Genomic DNA, 15091 nt, shown 5'->3' on the forward strand with positions numbered 1-15091 from the left:
GGGGAAGAGCCCTGCACCGGATGCGCTTGTTTTCTCGACCCTTGTACTTTACTATCTTTAATATGGCTCTATCATTCTCAACTGCTCGATTTCATCTTCAAGTGGCGCTGGAGGTAGCATATCCGCATCCTTAAATGTTAGGTGGCTGCCATACGATATGCCTAGATCTATTAGTGTCTTTTCAGTTTTGATATGAAATATTCTTCTCTTTTCGCTTACAGAGCTCTTCACCTGCAGCAATATCTCTCAAGGCTCGGTATGTTATGATCTTGCGACCGAGGTCTCGCATCCATCCCACATTCTGCTCTTGGGTCGAGTGGTTGAACATGCTCCCTAGTCCAAAGACGACTGCTTGCGAAACTTGGTGATCACCATGCGCATCTGTTTGGGGCCAGTTGCTGGACTAAGTCAGGTCTATATACTTGCAGTCGACCATTGACGTGTTTTTTGTAGAGCTGTTGCCGAAGCCATCTAGGAACTTGTGACATGGGAAGGGGGGGATTGAGTCTATGTGTCTTTGGTACCAGTGCACGGATTGAGTTATGAAGCAGGCATGTACAGGAGTCGGAGAGTGAGAATACCTACTAGGTATAGTGATAAAGGCAAGTGTTCTCTATATGCTTCTTATTCTCATCTATTCCCAATATTAAGACGGGACAAATGTCTATGATGGTCTGTGCGGGAATGTCTTTTGTTGCGAACACACCCCGTCCTGCAAGTTCTCATCAGTATAACTTAACGCAGAATCCGCCATGGGACGAAACACATAACTTTGGGGGTGTCAGTCTTGATGATCAGATGTGGACATCGCTGAAGCTGGATGTCTTCTTGACCGGATGAAACATCCATACTTTATGTAATTTTCTTTTGCGTTGTAACACAAAGACAAAAAAACCCCCAGCAAAACAAGTGAGCACCAACAGCGCAAAGCGGAATCTCGGCGCAAAAAGTTAATTCTTATGGCTTGAGTACATCGGTTCACGATATCGGTTAAATTTTGTCGCCGAGCTAAGTCCGCACCGGCCCGATATTTGGATACTCTCCGATGATGCGTTTGCCCCACTTGAACTTGAGCCTGGTCTTTGTCACAAGCTCCGTGACCTTGCAACACAACGGCCGTCAACATGGCTCAACAGCGAGGCCCTGCAATGGGAGACTCTCTCAAGACGGCACACTCGGTGAGCCTGAAGGTGCTGAGGTGCGTATCACACAGAATAATGCGATTTAATGGCAATCGGTCCTCGTAGTATCACTGAATGGCCAGAGTCTATATGCGCTTATCATTGCCGTTCAAGAGAGGTAGCAGTCACTGACGGTACCAGACTTTCTCGTCCGATGCTTGCTACGCAGCATCCACTTCCAAACTCGAAAGACCTGGGTATATCGCCACAAGCCTCACTCGCCTATCCTTCACAGCGGAATACCAACGATGCATTCATTCTCAGTCCTGTGTTGAACCTCCCTGAAGCTTTCGGCAGTGCTTATGTTGGTGAAACATTCTCCTGTACACTATGTGCAAACAACGAGCTCGATCCATCAGACATTACAAAAGCAATTAGCGGCGTAAGGATACAAGGGGACATGCAAACGCCTTCGAACCCTACCGGCTCACCACTGGACCTAACAGGCACACCGGACGAAGATTCCAATCCTCCCCCTGGACCAGGTGAGTCGCTGCAGCGGATCCTAAGGTTCGAGCTGAAGGAGGAGGGGAATCACGTATTGGCGGTGACGGTCACATACACTGAAACAGCTTTAGGAGAGGGAAAAGCAGCAAGTGGAAGAGTCCGGACTTTCCGCAAACTGTATCAGTTTGTGGCTCAGCAGTTGCTCAGTGTAAGGACGAAGGCTGGGGAGATGAGCCCGAAGAATGGATCACGCCGATATCTGCTGGAGGCGCAATTGGAAAATATGGGGGAAGCGGCAGTCTGTTTAGAGGTTTGTTCTCCCAGTTCCGAGTAACGAGTCAGATCTACGCCACTTTTTGCCTGATACGCTCGCGGGCGCAGCGATTCAAGCACAAGCTCGATCGTGATCATAAACCGCCATTCCGCAACACATGTGGATCCCGGCGCTATGACAATAGCCTACCACAACCACGATTCCCCGGTATATGCCAAACCTGTACTGATTCTGAATAGGCTGTCGACGTCAATCCGAAACTGCCTTTAAAATCAACATCGCTAAATTGGGATATGCAAGCCTCAGGACTCAATGCACCAATGCTGAGTCCGCGCGATGTTGTGCAAGTGGCTTTCTTGCTTACCTACAAACCCGGCGAAGACGAGGAAGTCGAGGGCTCCAAGACTGAAGACGACAAACGAGTCTTGGGCCAACTAGCGATTCAATGGAGAAGCGCGCTTGGTGATAGGGGCTCGCTCAGTACGGGATGGCTGACGGCTCGTCGCTGAGGATACTACTTGAGGATAAGGTTTGCAGGACCCGCTCCCAGATGGCCAAGAGCAGTACAAATGGTCTGTACTGACGGGATGACACTCGTGCCTACGGTTTATGAGGGGCTGATCTTGGCTATTGGGCCTACTTTGTTTATGTGTGTGTGTGTGTGGATGGCGCCTAAGTGAAGCCAGTCGGAAGGCACTCCGAAAAGGTGTAGGGTGTGATTGGATGATTATCGTCGGCCACGATTCGTCACTGAAAAGCAAACAAACAACAGGGCCGCAAGTTATATACATACTATATGTTGTGCGCGTCCGGGTGCCATAAGCTCCACGGAAGACGGTTGTCAAGCAAGGCAGAGAGGGATTGGGGGAGATTGCGTGGCAGGCGCATAGGTATGTTTGTATACATGTGACGAGTTAATTTGTAGAAGGGTGTGTTGTGGTGTGGCTAGCTGCTTCCAAATCGAGGTAGCCGGGATGTGGAGGAGTGTCACTTTGGATCGATCTGCAAGTGAAGCGAGTCAAAAGCATGTACGTTTGGACTCAGCCACCTCCGAGAAACCCGAACGCACGTGGAAGCGCGAAATCTATTCTCCTCGAGAAAGCAATATAGGGCTATTGCGTCAATGACTAGCGCGAGGCGTCGTAGTGTGGAGAACCGGCTTCGAGGGGAAAGGATGTGTGGCGCTGATCTCCGCAGGGCGTCATCAGCCCGGCAGGCAGGAACAGGGTACCCCAGACGCAGTTCGGATCCTGGGAAAGATAAGAGACGCGGCCATGTCAGGAATCACGAACTGACGGAGGGTCCCAAGACGGGCGAAGGATGGCCTCTGCTTGACGAAGACGGGGGCCCGCACATGTATGACTTTGAATGTTTGATCATGTCTCGGCTGATAAGATGGAAGAGGGCGAGAGGCCGGGCAGGGAGGCGTAGGAAGAGTGGGTGGTAGAGCTCGCTTATGAGGAAAGCTATGGGCCGACTACTTTTGGGGGAGGGGGGGCGCTGCAGTTGTCAGATTTGAGAGGGGCATTGGGTGCGCCCTGGTCAATTTAGGACGTCGACTCAAGATCGACAAGAACCAGTGAGATCGACGGGTCGAACTGGCTTGATCATGTACGTAGTTGGATAGTATGCGGGCACAGGCGTATAGGTATGTATGTGTGCACATTTGGAAGTATTGGCAAGGAGGCAGACAAGAGCCTAAATTAGCCTAGGAACCATGGGGTTGGAAGGGCAACAGCAGTGGCAGCGGGATAGATGGCCGGGACACGGGATTCCAGACGGCTCAGGCACGCCTTGTCGGTGTGCAGTGGAATGCAAAGTGGGAGAGGGAGGTTTTGTGTAAGTACATGTGTATGTGTGTATGTATGTATGTATGTATGTATGTATGTATATATGTACGTATGCACATATGCACAGGTGTGTAAGTAAGTAGGACAGCAACAGGGCGGGTGTGTGAAATGTGCGGCTGGTTGCAGATGGCAGTGGGGCAGCATGTTTTCTTTGTCTGGGACGTTGGACAGGTTGCCAGGTGTAGCGCATGGCAGCGAACCATGGACGTGGCCAAAGTCGGCATGCCGGCCCCCCTATTTGCTATCATCAGGCCGTGGCAGCGGTACGGTCCAGATGATTGAGGTGAAACGGAAAGGCAGATTGCAAGCACACCACCTCGACGGTATGGTGGACGGAGAGGCAGACGCAGACGCAGATGCACGTCGTATATCCTAATGACAGCCCTGGCGGTCGCGCGCACCGACTCGGCGGCCCCTGAGTAGAGAGTGTCGCACCGGGAATGGCAAGGCAGCGGCAGGCCCAAATAGCACAAATCAGCCAATGGCAGGCCCAGGATGGCGGTCGCGGCTGCTGGCTGCTCTCAAGGCGGGAAGGGACCCAGACTGTGCCTTCCCCTTCGGTGTGGGCCCCCCCTGGTCGTGCCTTCCGAGGACAGGGTCTTGCAGCGCTGCACACTGCACATGGGAGGCCGGCACACCAAAGCCGTGCCTGTGCACTGTTATGTATCGTCACGCCCGGGCAGTGCAACACACACCCATACACCATACACACACGCACACGCACACACACACGAATGCCCCTCTCAGAATCAAAAGTATAATCCACCTCGTTCAAGCCCGCGGTTGGCGGATGGCGGCAGTGCCTTGCATGGCCCAGCAACTGGCGTTGACTGCCCCCGCGGCCACTCGACCATTGCGTGCATGCACACAAGCTGCAGCAGTCCGGCCCAGGCCAAGCGCCGACACATGTTGACCGCGGGAGCTGTCAAGCGCTAACCGGCCTGCCTCCTCATGCCTTGGTGATAAGAGCGCAAGACGGGAAGAGGCCCTGCGATGACGGTAAATGGGGACTAGCTGCTGTCTCCATGTAACTGGGGCACTTGGGCCTGCGTCTGTCCTTTTCAATGGCTTGTGACCAGGCGCGCTGTGCATTGAACCCTTCTCCACCGGCCCTCTCCCCATTCACTCTCTTGTGCCCGCAGCAACCACCCACTGCTTGGCTTCACAAAACACCGCCCCCCCATCCCTACAAACCCTCTGCTGCCCCTGCCACTGCCCCTCACCGCACTTCCCACCTCAGACACTCGCTGCCTTGCCTGCCACGTCTGCCCAGCCAAGTCAATCGTCTCGTTGGGCTTCCCCTTCGGCGCCGGTCCATCTGCATTTGACGGTCACTGTCGCACCACTTGTCTCCCACGACGCGCATAACCACCCACTGCGCTGCTCACCACAAATACTTACCCATTGGACCTGGCGTCCAATCCCCAATGACATAGACGACCAAAGGCGACCCAACGCCCAACACGCCCCCCCCTCCCCCTGGCTGCCCAGTCCAGTCCTCCCACCTTCTTTCGTCGACGAGTCTTTCTTGGATATCCTATGCCCACCTACCACCATGGCGCCTGCTCCCCCCTCCTCTTCCGCCACGGCTGACCAGTCGCCGCCCCCGCTCGCCGACTACTTCTTCATCTCCGGCATCGAGTCATCGCAGGTTTACGATGAGCGCACCCAGAATAATGTCATAGTCACCTCCCCACTGGCCCAACCGCCCGTCGATGAGACAATCGAAGAGGACCGCGCTCTCGAGACGGATGCCATACGCCCAACTTCACAGGACGGCCTGTCCCATCGCGATAGGGGGCGGTCAAGGTCGCGGTCACGCTCTGCAAATCGCCTCAGCGAAAACCGCCAGTCAGTCAGCACAATCATTGGGCCAGACGCAAAGCCGACGGCAAGCAACCGGAGTAGCGCCACCATCAAGGGCCTGCAGCTTGGCGGCTCTGGTCTGAGCGACCAGGAGTTCGACATTGCCCTTCGCAAATTTGCCTCTGAGCGAGATTCATTCCTCGAGGAGATACAGTTCACTGCTGGTGTTGCACAGCAGTCTCGCCCCACTTCCACTAGGCCACGCCCGCGACCTCAGCGCGTTTCACAGGCCAACCCAGAAGATGGTGTCGGTAATCTTCGTTCCGGCGTTGGTAGCATCCGGCGGCGCATATCCACTATGCAAAGCAGCCTGAAGAGACAGCCGTCGACTGCAAGACAAGGTAAGTTGACATCATATTATGCATGCAAAAGGCCATACTGCCTACACAGCTACCTTTCGGCACGATATGATATTGCTTTTTGCTTTTTTTCTCCCTCTATCGACGATTGCTGACATGCACGTAGCCTCGATCCGAACCTCCAAACGAATGTCCGGGTACAATTCGGTAATACCGGCACCGCAGCCTTTCGCGCCAGACCCGGATATGCATCCTCTTCTCCGTCGGTACGAGCCAGTCCTACTAGATCGTTATCCGCCAAGGAACATGGTCGAGGAACTCAAGAAGCGCAACCCCTTTCCGGATTATGTACCCATGTTTGCTTTTCCAAATGATGTTAGTGTCGTCTCCTCGGACGAGAGACCAAAGAGCCAATGGCACGGATTTGCCATGACCAACGGAGACGGATCAAAGCTTTACGGCATTTGCCTTATTGTCTGGTTGCCTTTGAATGCCACAGCTGCTGAGGGCCTTGAGCGCCAGTGCGAGGAATGGCGAAACCTGCACATGAATCCCGAGGAACGGGAATTGGCAAGCAGCCTGGGCGAGCGTCTTGCACTAGAGCGTGCCAAGTTGTCTCAGCTCCTAACCAAGCTTCCCTCGGTAGCTCCCGATTCTGAAGAACGCGACAATCTCGACGATGAGATTGGGGCGGTGGAAGAAAAAATTCAGCTCATGACGGACCTGCTCCGCCCGGTACGACATGGTGCAGCCTCCAAGATTGAAGGTCTTACTGATGGGGAGACTGGCCTGTGGATTCCACGCGCTTATGGTGTTTTGGGACGAGACGCAAGCCTTACGCCATTCTGGAAAGAGTGGTTAAAGGCAGTTACCGTACCTATGACTACTGGTGCGGTTCTCCGCGTGCCGGCAAGCTCACCGCGAGTAGGCATGTGGCAACCGCTCGAACGGTACGTAGTCAATCTATGTGCAGAGGCACTTAGTCCGATTACCTCCGTTACACAGGTCGAACTAGCTGTTCGGGAGCTTCGCATGTATGCTCGGAAAGAAGCTGTCAACGAGTTGCCGGGGTCCCGCAACATTGACATTTACGCCCTCTTCCGCTGCATGTCTATCCCCAACATAATCACTCTGTTCGAATTTGTTCTCTCTGAGGCTAGGATTATCCTCCTGTCTTCTCACACAGCCATGCTGCATCTAGCGAGCATGGCAATCACCAACCTGCTATATCCTTTCCAATGGACCGGCGTCTTCATCCCCGTCCTGCCATCCCGTCTCGTTCAGACTATCGAGGCACCTTGTCCCTACATTGTTGGAATCGAACGCCGTTACGAACCCGCTGATTACCCAGAAGACGATTATGTATTAGTTGATTTAGATGCCGACTCGATAGTATCCAATGGTCCTCCGCCGCCAGCGCTTCCTCGCCAGCAGCGGCGGAAGCTCATGTCCTTGCTCCAGCAGTCCGCCCCGCATCATACACAATACGGCGTGCCTACTGGTCCACCTGCGTATGCGATCGAAGCATTTCCATTCGACACATTCGCATCTGAAAATCCTGGGGTTTTTTCGCACAGGGCACAACCATTGACGATACAGAATTATGTTGGATTGAACTCGACTTCATTCGGCACAGTTCTTGGGCCACCAAGCTCGAAGGTCCTAATCTACAACGCCTTTTTGCAATCAAGTGCCTTGAGTCGCGGAAACGACAGGCCATCAACAGCAACAACCATCAAGTCACACCACTCTCCACCTTCACCCAAGGTCTCTCCTGTTTCTACGGTATTTCCGCCCATGCCAGGCACGCCTATATCGCGCAGCGATTCTGGGTATGCTCTCCAGGCTAACCTTCGGGAGAAGAGATCTGCGCATTTCGACTCTTCAAGTAGGCGAAGCTCGTCAGTAAGTTTGGTTCTCTACATGTTGATCGCCCATGGACTAACGTAGCTAGTTTGGTTTTGAGCGTGTGCCTCCGCTTCGGCGCCCTTCTCAGCCGTTCACCGGCCATACTCCCAGTGCATCCACGTCATCCCTGAGTCAAGAATACAAAGCAGCTAGCTCTTCGTATGCGCCGTCAGTTTATGCGCAGTCAACGCTGGCTGCGTCAACGATTATGCCTGGTATGGCAGTGCAACAGGTGCGCAATACTTCGACCACGCAATGGCAGGAGGGGCATTGTTTGCAGTGGAGACCCAACGAAGATCGTGCTGTTTGTTCCATCTGCGAAGAGAAATCAGACGATGGTCTATATCGCTGTTCTGGTAAGTTCTGAGTGCTTGCAAATTTAGCGGGTGTTCTTTTGGTTAACCCTGTGCAGGTTGCAGCACGTATGCCCATAACCGATGTGTGGAATCTATTTGCATTGTGTGCCCTACGGCGTTTCGTCCAGATCAGGTTCGAGCATCGTTTGTACGATGCTTCGCTAGCCTATTTTACACTTATCGACGTTACCTGGTCCCGGCTACTGGGGAACGTAAGAAGTCTGGTATGCATTATGAATTCAAGATGGATGAGTTCGTAAAGAGCCTGCCAGTAGAAAATGTGCAGTACATTACTGCACTCCAGCAAACACAAGGTTTGTAACTGAAGCCCCCCCCCCTCTTTTTTTGACAAAAAATGTCTAACGATACACTAGCTTTCAACGAATTTATCCATGAGCGTGAGAGCAAATCCGCCGACGATGCTTCCATTAAACTCTTTGATGAGGTTATTCTAGCGAAGCGCAACCGCGGAAAGTCGTCGTTCTTCTACAAATCGAAGGTGGACTTTTTATCAGACACGACAAACCACTTGTGGCATACTGCCTCTGCGACACCGCCAAATTCACGCTTTCCAGGCGATTATCGCTCTGTCGTCAGTCGGAGTATGTTCTATTCACCCCCTCACTCGAAACCTGCTAACAAATCGCGTAGTCCCTGCAAAGCTTGACCCTACGCTGATGAAGGAACCGCGCGTCATCCAAGGCGTACCTCGCATACCTCAGGCCAAAGCTCGTCGCAAGCCTATACCATCTATGCTTGGCCCAGGCAGCAATGATCCTCCACAGATACATATCTCATGATCTACATTTAAGCTTCCCGCTCTCTATAACGACAAACCCCGACCTCCATGCCTCCTCCTGTCTCGTCGTACTCTCACCTTTTTGCCTTATTATTGTGTTTTACATACCTAGCGACGGAGTTTGTGGCGCATTGCAGCATCATTGGTAGGGCAACTTGATAGTCCACTAATTGGTGCTTGCCTCTCAGATTGGATATCTGATGGAACAACTGAATCCTGATCTTCGGAATCATACTGCATTACATGGGATAGATTAGCATGCCTGCACATGGATCATTATTGGATCCACTGCCCGTTCTGGTACCTATTTTGTCGGCTGTGGAGTTCTCAATAAAATAAAGCCTCGTATTGCGGATACATCGTTGTAATAGCTTTTTTTTAGTCATTAGTCGCCTCAGGTTGGCGCCTCCGGTTCTGGACTGGCGAGCTTCTTTCTTTGTACATTATTGTTTCTGAAGTATACGATAAGAAAACAGCTGGCGGAAGATATGTGGCGCCTCGAAAGTGCCTTGTGTATCACCGGAAATCGAACCTGAATCACCATACTCCCCTTACCTCTCGCCATCTGGACCAGTCGAAAGGATAGAATGCACGTCGCCTCTGAGCTATGGCCTTGCGGCATTCGGTCAGCACATCCAATCAGCGCTTGTTTCAAAACTTTGTTCCTGACAAGGCTCGTTAGCGTAGACTTTAAATAGATAAGCGTCCAGTCATCGGCTTGGCGGACGCGCGGTGAGACAAGCCCCTTGAGGACTGCTCTTTGATGACCTTCTTGACGCGCCTGCTGCTTTCTTTCTTCACCGACACTCTTTGTTGTACATTCGTTCTTTTTGGATCGCTCGCTCATCCTCACTCGTTAGGCTGCACTATTGTTAATAAAAAATAATTCAACCCTCGACACCAGCCATTCCAAAACAGTCAATAAATATGCTCGGACGCTCCGTTTTTGCCGCGACTCTTTTCGCGCTTGCTCAATTCGCTGTCGCCGCGCCCCCTGCCTGTCTTCTTGCGGCAGCTGGCCAATACAATGACCCGGCCACGATCAAGATGGTATGCCAATCCAAGGACATGAAGTCCCTGGTTGCCACGATTTGTCCCAACGATGTGGACGCTGCGGTCGCGGCGCTTGCAGATATCTGCAATAGCCAGAATACCAATGTTGGTAAGTACACTGCTATCTTGCGTTGTAGTCGGTGTGCAGAAAAGGCAGAAGAGGAACTGCGACGGCATTTGAGATCAACCTACTAATACTTTTATGCAGCCTCCGGCATATCTTCTGCGACCGCCCCCTTGACCACGGGCTCATCATCCCCTAAGCCTACCAGCACTGAGGCCTCTACTCTGGTTCCTCTGTACCCTACTGGCTCTGGCAGTCACAACAGCGCAAATGGCACCGCTCCCATGTCGACTGGCAGTCACAACAGCGCAAATGGTACCACTCCCATGTCGACTGGCAGTCACAATAGCGCAAATGGTACCACTCCCATCGCGACTGGTACTCCCAAGCCTGTTACCAGCGCCACTGGCCCTGCTAGTGTTCCCAGTCCCAGCGGCGCCGCTGGGAAGGTCGATCTCGGACTCGCAGCTGTTTTCGCCGGATTCATGGTTGCTGCTTTGTAAATTAGCCGCGGAACAGAGTGGTGAAAGATAGTTTGGTGTAATTGTGGCGATGGATTGGGTATGATGTTGGGTAGTTCGTCGTACATAATTAGAAACTATTTTGAATAAATATTGGACAAAACAAAACACAAACAACAAAAGAAACGCATCACCCACCCAACCAGTAAAAGCATGCACAACTCGATGCTAATGTCGTATTACATATCGATTTCTTTGCTTTTTCACAACAATACGTTCTCGAATTACCATCCAACTGTGTTGTTTACTATCTAACTTGACTTAATATACATAACCTTTTCTTTTCCCCGCATACCCCCTTCTCCCCCTAGTATCAACAATCGGAAATTGCTGGAGAATATTACCCGCCTCTTGGCACGAAAGCCTGAGGAAAACCTACCGCAATTTCCCGACTATCGCGAAACAGCCCGGTGCTCTCATCCCCTACCCACATATACACAGTTTCCCCTTTAGGGCCGAGTACATCACTCTAACTATTGCTACATGCCTCAACCGCAACCCTGACCCGACTATCAAACGAAAGGCATACTAGGAGGAGGAAAACGCGGGGTAGTTGGTAGTGCACCCTACGCCCATACCCACCCAACAAGCCCCAAAAGTCTAGACTCTTCCGCGGAGAGTAAGTAGAAGCTGGGCGCCCATGTAGCGCGCATACACACACACACACACATGTTTCGTGTCGAAGACCATGTTTCGCGTCGAGGACTAGAGTCTACGTCTGCCTTAATTCCTCGGAGTCCGCGCATTCGTTTAGCGGTGCGATTCTAGACTCCGATGGTTTAAGCGAGTACTTACGTGTAGGAGGTTCCGCGTCCGGGGGTGGGAGGGGGGGAAGTGGCTACCGCTATTACTGCGAATCTAGATGAAAGCGACCCCCTTCCCTCCCCTCCCCCGCGCATACACTCTATTGGTGGTTTCAAAGCTGGGTTAGCGGTCAGACTTGCAGTCGTGTGGTTGCGACAGGCGGTGGTGCCGGACCCTTTCTCTATGTTTTTTTTTGCTTTTTTCTGGGTCCGCTTAATCCTGGTGCGAAGGCTGGGGGTGACGGCTGGGTGCCCCTCATTGCCCCACGCTTTTGTTACTATCTCAAATTTTTGGCACCTCGCTTCTCGTAGCTGGCAGCGTTGATGGAAATCTTTTCCTAGTATATAGATTTTATTAAAAATCGAACTTTCATATATCATCTGGCAAGATGGCCGAGCGGTCTAAGGCGCTAGCTTCAGGTGCTAGTAGAGAAATCTGCGTGGGTTCGAATCCCACTCTTGTCATCATCATTTCTTTTTGCTCTTCTTGAGGTTCTTGTGGTTCTGGTCGTGGTTGATATCCTCTGATTTTTTTGTCCAAAAAGTTGAGATGAATGGGAGGTCTGTGCGTTGAAGCCCCCTCTTATCTCTATCTCATCTTTTTCTTCATGTATATACACCATAGAGGCTTGTTCCTGCTTCTACGAATGCACTGGCAGAGTATATAAGCAGTCATTGCTGATTGAGGTGCCTTGGGAAACTGATATTGCCTGCTCCGAACTTTTCCTTATCGCATTATCAGTTGCTTGTCGGCAAGCATACAAGAAAACATGTTCGTCAGCCAGTATTCTATATGTTAGGTAACAAATTTCGCGTTTGTACAAACGCCTAGATGGAATTTTATTCTAGTAGATCTCTCAGAGGAGTGTTCCCTGAATCACGCCCCTGCTTATCATGGGTTACTAGTTTAGGCATCTGCTTGTTTCTATCGGAACATTTTATGAGTTGTCTGCAGTGCGATAACAGATCCGTATCCAGCCAATATGCATGAGAAATAAACAATGATTACCTGAGAGATCTCCTGCGTCGTCTGACGAGTCTATTTCTTAGTTATAATTCAGCCTCTAGAATCGAAACTCGAAAGTGAACTTTGCTATTCCTACAGAATTGTAAAGATGTAACTACATACTGAGTAGAGTTCCTGCATTAACGAATCTAAAGATACTCATACCTACAAGCGGTAGGCTCTCTTCTCCCTAAAAATAACCCGTGTATTGATACTATACCTGATGTTTACTAGGCATTTTTGTTACCCCTTGAAGGCTGATGAGGCGTGCTGTTCCGATCATGTGCCGTGCTGTTTTCGATACCTTCTGAGAGTTAGTGGAACAAGTGCACTTTTGAAATCGTTCATCTTGCCAGTCGCGATAGGAGGCCATTACTTTGTGAAAATACGAAATTCAGTAGCAGTATCTTATCAAGAAAAAGGCCGACCGAGCCTCTTCTAAGTGGCCAGAGGGTCGTTTCTTTGGTAGTTTATCCAGGAAACACAAAATTTGTGGCTATGCTACACGTTGTGAGTCGAAGATGATTAGAAAGAAGGCTCTGGGCGAGGAAATTCAGATTTGACCCATGTGATTCTAACGACAGTCTGGAGTTGCTCGCTACCTCACACTAGTGTGTCCTTTACATAAGAGTGTTACACAGGTTTATATAAAGTTGTTAATCTACTCTAGTAAAGCCCCAGGCATGTTAAAGGTTGGATTTTCTTCTGTCAGATATGAGGTCAGTAGGGTTAGAACGGGTAGGCTCCAGTGTGATGCTTAAAACATCACGTGGCAGGGGATGTGCGGCAATATGGTAGTCAGTTCACATTCTAGAGCTTATTTGCCTATTCATTATCGTCCGATTAACTGGAACGTATACTGATTTTCTATGATATCCTGAATATAAATACTAGACAACCACTTCTTGTTTTCGTTCTCCTCTACTATTATGTGAAAGAGGCTGTGCGTTATTTCCTGGCTCCATGCACATGAACAGCTTCTCTCAGCACATTCTAAGATGTTACAAATGGTAGCGACTTAGTTCTTTTCAACTTGACCAAGAAACACGAAGGCGATATACATTTGACCCCCTGTCATTGGAAGGATGGCAGTGAAGGTATTCATAAAAGCACAGTATCGCCAGAGCACCCATGACGTATGTTTACTAAGAAATAATCTACCAACATCTGCCTAAAAGGTCCTCATTCTACGATGAATGATTGAGCACTGGTGTTGCATGATGTTCCAGCTTTTGAAGTAGTAATCTGGGAGTCTGACGGTTGCAATTCAACGAGGGTCCCATGAGCTTGCCTTTCGTGCTAACTTGGCAATTGTGATTGGATGTTAAAATGACGCAGCATGTATCAGCGGTTGAGTGTCCCAAGTAACAGCTCAGCGTCCCCATAGCAACGTCTCTCTCTTCTTGTGTACATGTATCTACGTGGTGGTTCTCCATTTGACGCATGTAGTCCTACCGCAGTCAAACCAGAAAGCGTGCGACGTTCGAGAGATATCCTATTAGATATACCGTTATATCCTTCGAGTCATCCATCGAGCCTCTCCCAATATACGGTACATCGATAATTCTAGACTGCAGGATCTTCTGCTTATTTGTCCAACCACTACTCACTCATGTCATCAGTTGTTACTGCTAGACTGTCACTCGCTCATGTCAAAGACAGGTGGCACTTCCACATTCTAAAAGTACACGCACTTTCCAATGATCTTGAAAGTGTACCAGTACCTAACAGTGGTGCCTGCTAATCATATATCCTCTAATGCTGTTCAATTTCGGCAGGCATCCTCGCCGTCCCCTATATCATGGCCAAACTCCCGCTCTATTCTTCCCTTCCCTCCATCCATCATCATTGTCAGAACGAAGATAACTTCAATATCATCATTCATCTTTCATTATTCATCATCCATACTGTCGCATCATCGCGACAGCATATCATTTATAAATCCTTTTTCCATGCCATACCACCATTACGATGGCATCCTCTGGCAGCAAACGGTGGAGTGAGGCCGAACCATCAGCCAAATCCTGGCGAAATAGATCCTCCTTCTCCTCCTCTTCTTCTTCTTCTTCTTCTTCATCCTCCTCATCCTGCTCCTGGAGGAGCCGACCCACCTCCTCCTCATCTTCTTCTTCATTTTCATCATCATCCGACTCCTGGAGGAGCCTACCCACCTCCTCCTCTTCATTTTCTTCTTCATCATTATCATCATCACCATCACCGCCACTAAAGTCCCATAACCCATGGGCAACCGCAAACAACTAGCGGAGTGGCTCCCCGCCAAAGTCCCTCGACAAGCCGGTGACGACACCGGATTTCGACAAGCTCACAGAGGGGCAAGTTTTATACCTTGGAGTACCTCCTCCAAGCTCAATCTTCTGGCAACGCCAGGATGGTTCCTCTCCAGAGGGACACCCTGTGGTAGTTGTCGGAAAGTACTGGGACCAGAACGGAGAAGAATGCGTCAAGCTCCGGCTGGTGACGAGTTTCGGCGGCCAGCGGATTCAAGACAAGAAGCCGTTCTGGCAATGGAAGTTTTTTATGCTCTGTGAGAACTCACAGGAGCAGGCCGAAACGGAAGAGGTCCGTCTGGCCAAAGTGGCATCCGGTTGTGAAGCGTTCAAGAAACGCTGCTACGTCAACCTGAGCCCAAACTCGCTTTACCAT

General features: G+C 50.6%; 5 protein-coding genes across 5 annotated transcripts; 3 read left to right on the top strand and 2 right to left on the bottom strand.

Moving 5' to 3' along the window:
* Nucleotides 1-57: 57 nt before the first annotated feature.
* COCMIDRAFT_100110 (uncharacterized protein) lies at nt 58-849 on the bottom strand (the record flags this gene model as incomplete). The annotated part of the gene is given in 4 exon segments (XM_007691591.1): nt 58-161; nt 220-398; nt 586-721; nt 741-849. 4 exon segments carry the CDS (start codon nt 847-849, stop codon nt 58-60), a joined length of 528 nt encoding a protein of 175 aa, XP_007689781.1.
* A 275-nt stretch (nt 850-1124) lies between these two features.
* COCMIDRAFT_100131 (uncharacterized protein) lies at nt 1125-2411 on the top strand (the record flags this gene model as incomplete). Its single annotated transcript, XM_007691592.1, has 3 exons — nt 1125-1198; nt 1323-1938; nt 2142-2411. The coding sequence occupies 3 exons, from the start codon at nt 1125-1127 to the stop codon at nt 2409-2411; spliced, it is 960 nt and encodes a 319-aa protein (XP_007689782.1).
* Nucleotides 2412-5307: 2896 nt separating this feature from the next.
* On the top strand, nt 5308-8981 carry COCMIDRAFT_6886 (uncharacterized protein; the record flags this gene model as incomplete). Its single annotated transcript, XM_007691564.1, has 6 exons — nt 5308-5959; nt 6084-7822; nt 7872-8181; nt 8238-8495; nt 8556-8783; nt 8833-8981. The coding sequence occupies 6 exons, from the start codon at nt 5308-5310 to the stop codon at nt 8979-8981; spliced, it is 3336 nt and encodes a 1111-aa protein (XP_007689754.1).
* Nucleotides 8982-9907: 926 nt separating this feature from the next.
* On the top strand, nt 9908-10600 carry COCMIDRAFT_100085 (uncharacterized protein; the record flags this gene model as incomplete). Its single annotated transcript, XM_007691593.1, has 2 exons — nt 9908-10142; nt 10242-10600. 2 exons carry the CDS (start codon nt 9908-9910, stop codon nt 10598-10600), a joined length of 594 nt encoding a protein of 197 aa, XP_007689783.1.
* Nucleotides 10601-14358: 3758 nt separating this feature from the next.
* On the bottom strand, nt 14359-15091 carry COCMIDRAFT_27850 (uncharacterized protein; the record flags this gene model as incomplete). The annotated part of the gene is made up of 3 exons (XM_007691570.1): nt 14359-14650; nt 14774-14899; nt 14985-15091. The coding sequence occupies 3 exons, from the start codon at nt 15089-15091 to the stop codon at nt 14359-14361; spliced, it is 525 nt and encodes a 174-aa protein (XP_007689760.1).

This window comes from Bipolaris oryzae, assembly GCF_000523455.1.
Source record: "Bipolaris oryzae ATCC 44560 unplaced genomic scaffold scaffold_103, whole genome shotgun sequence".
Lineage (NCBI taxonomy): Eukaryota > Fungi > Ascomycota > Dothideomycetes > Pleosporales > Pleosporaceae > Bipolaris > Bipolaris oryzae.